The following is a 1,145-nucleotide window of genomic DNA, read 5'->3' on the forward strand; positions in this document are numbered from 1 at the left end:
CTTTCTTTCTTTTCGCATCAATGCGCATCCGTGGCTGCGCCCCTCCACGGGTCAAGACAACTATGGACACCTCCCCATGCAATTTACAAACTGCGGCCCCTAAAATCTAGTACCGGGAGTCTCTATTCACGTGAGAATCTGCACGTAGCTTTCAGACTCAGCCCCGCAGAGATCCAGCCCTAACCGGCAGATGGCCAACAGTGCAACGAAACATCACAGATAGGACGAACCACCTCTCTCACCCCGCGTTCATCCCCTCGCCGTTAACTCAACCGAGTCCGTTTGAGCTGGGACCTCAGGAGGACCAAAACGACCGGGGGACACATCTCCGCTAACTCGCAGGATGCGCTCGTTTGGGTAAGTATCGACTCCCGAAGCAGATACGATGACAAAAGCTCGCAGCTTTCGGGTAGTTATCGTGTCAACCGTACAGTTATGGACTGCACTTTTTCCACGGAATTTTCTGTTTACAGCAGCGACCGCTAAACACTACCGACTTCTATTTTGCCTCCATTAATATTAAGGTTGGGTGAGCTAGCTAGCTGAAAACTAGCTAAACTCCGATTAAACTTTGGTATTTGCGATGGTTCTCGGCTGCGGCAAACGATACGATAGGCTTGACCTGATAAAGACGAATTAAGATGAGCAACATTCAGTTAGAGCAAGGCGAAAATAGCGAGAAAAGTAAAGGAAGTCTGGGTTTTGCCCACGAAACTAGCGTTAATGTTATGGTATTCCAGTGCAATGCAACGTGGGATGCTGCTGCCTTCACCCGGCTCTAACTGTGTTGGATGCATTCATTTAACAGCATAGACGGACCCATTTGTTAATAGCCAGCATTTTGTACATCAACAGTCATACGGTCTACCATATTAAACACTGCAGTGAGGGGATAAAAGCTAATATATGGAATATATTTGCAGGCTCCCTCAAAAAACTAGTTTGGGAGTAAACGAGCAAGCAACACTAGCCGCCTTCCAGAAACGAAAAGCCTCCCTGCCGTGAGTCAGTTCGCAGGGATTACTGACGGGTTATTGCAGGTAAAGTATTTCAGTCAGACTCCATAGAGCAGTGTGCAGTCCTCACATGAGTTTCCCCGGTCGGGGAGGGGCGAGGACGTGGCAGTCCTCTTCCATTCACATCCT

At 48.7% G+C, this 1,145-nt stretch overlaps 1 protein-coding gene across 2 annotated transcripts in view; it reads left to right on the forward strand.

Moving 5' to 3' along the window:
• p4ha1b (prolyl 4-hydroxylase, alpha polypeptide I b) overlaps window positions 1-1,145 on the forward strand; it is a 16,506-nt gene continuing 15,361 nt past the window's right edge. Inside the window, exon 1 of one of the 2 annotated variants that reach the window (XM_040139219.1) lies at window positions 1-357. In XM_040139219.1, the coding sequence (XP_039995153.1) occupies window positions 344-357 (14 nt within the window). In that variant the 5' untranslated portion in view covers window positions 1-343. The remainder of the gene's footprint in view (window positions 358-1,145) is intronic. The other variant, XM_040139217.1, reaches the window with a different exon arrangement.

The sequence above is a fragment of the Xiphias gladius genome, chromosome 11, assembly GCF_016859285.1.
Source record: "Xiphias gladius isolate SHS-SW01 ecotype Sanya breed wild chromosome 11, ASM1685928v1, whole genome shotgun sequence".
NCBI classification, from domain to species: domain Eukaryota; kingdom Metazoa; phylum Chordata; class Actinopteri; order Istiophoriformes; family Xiphiidae; genus Xiphias; species Xiphias gladius.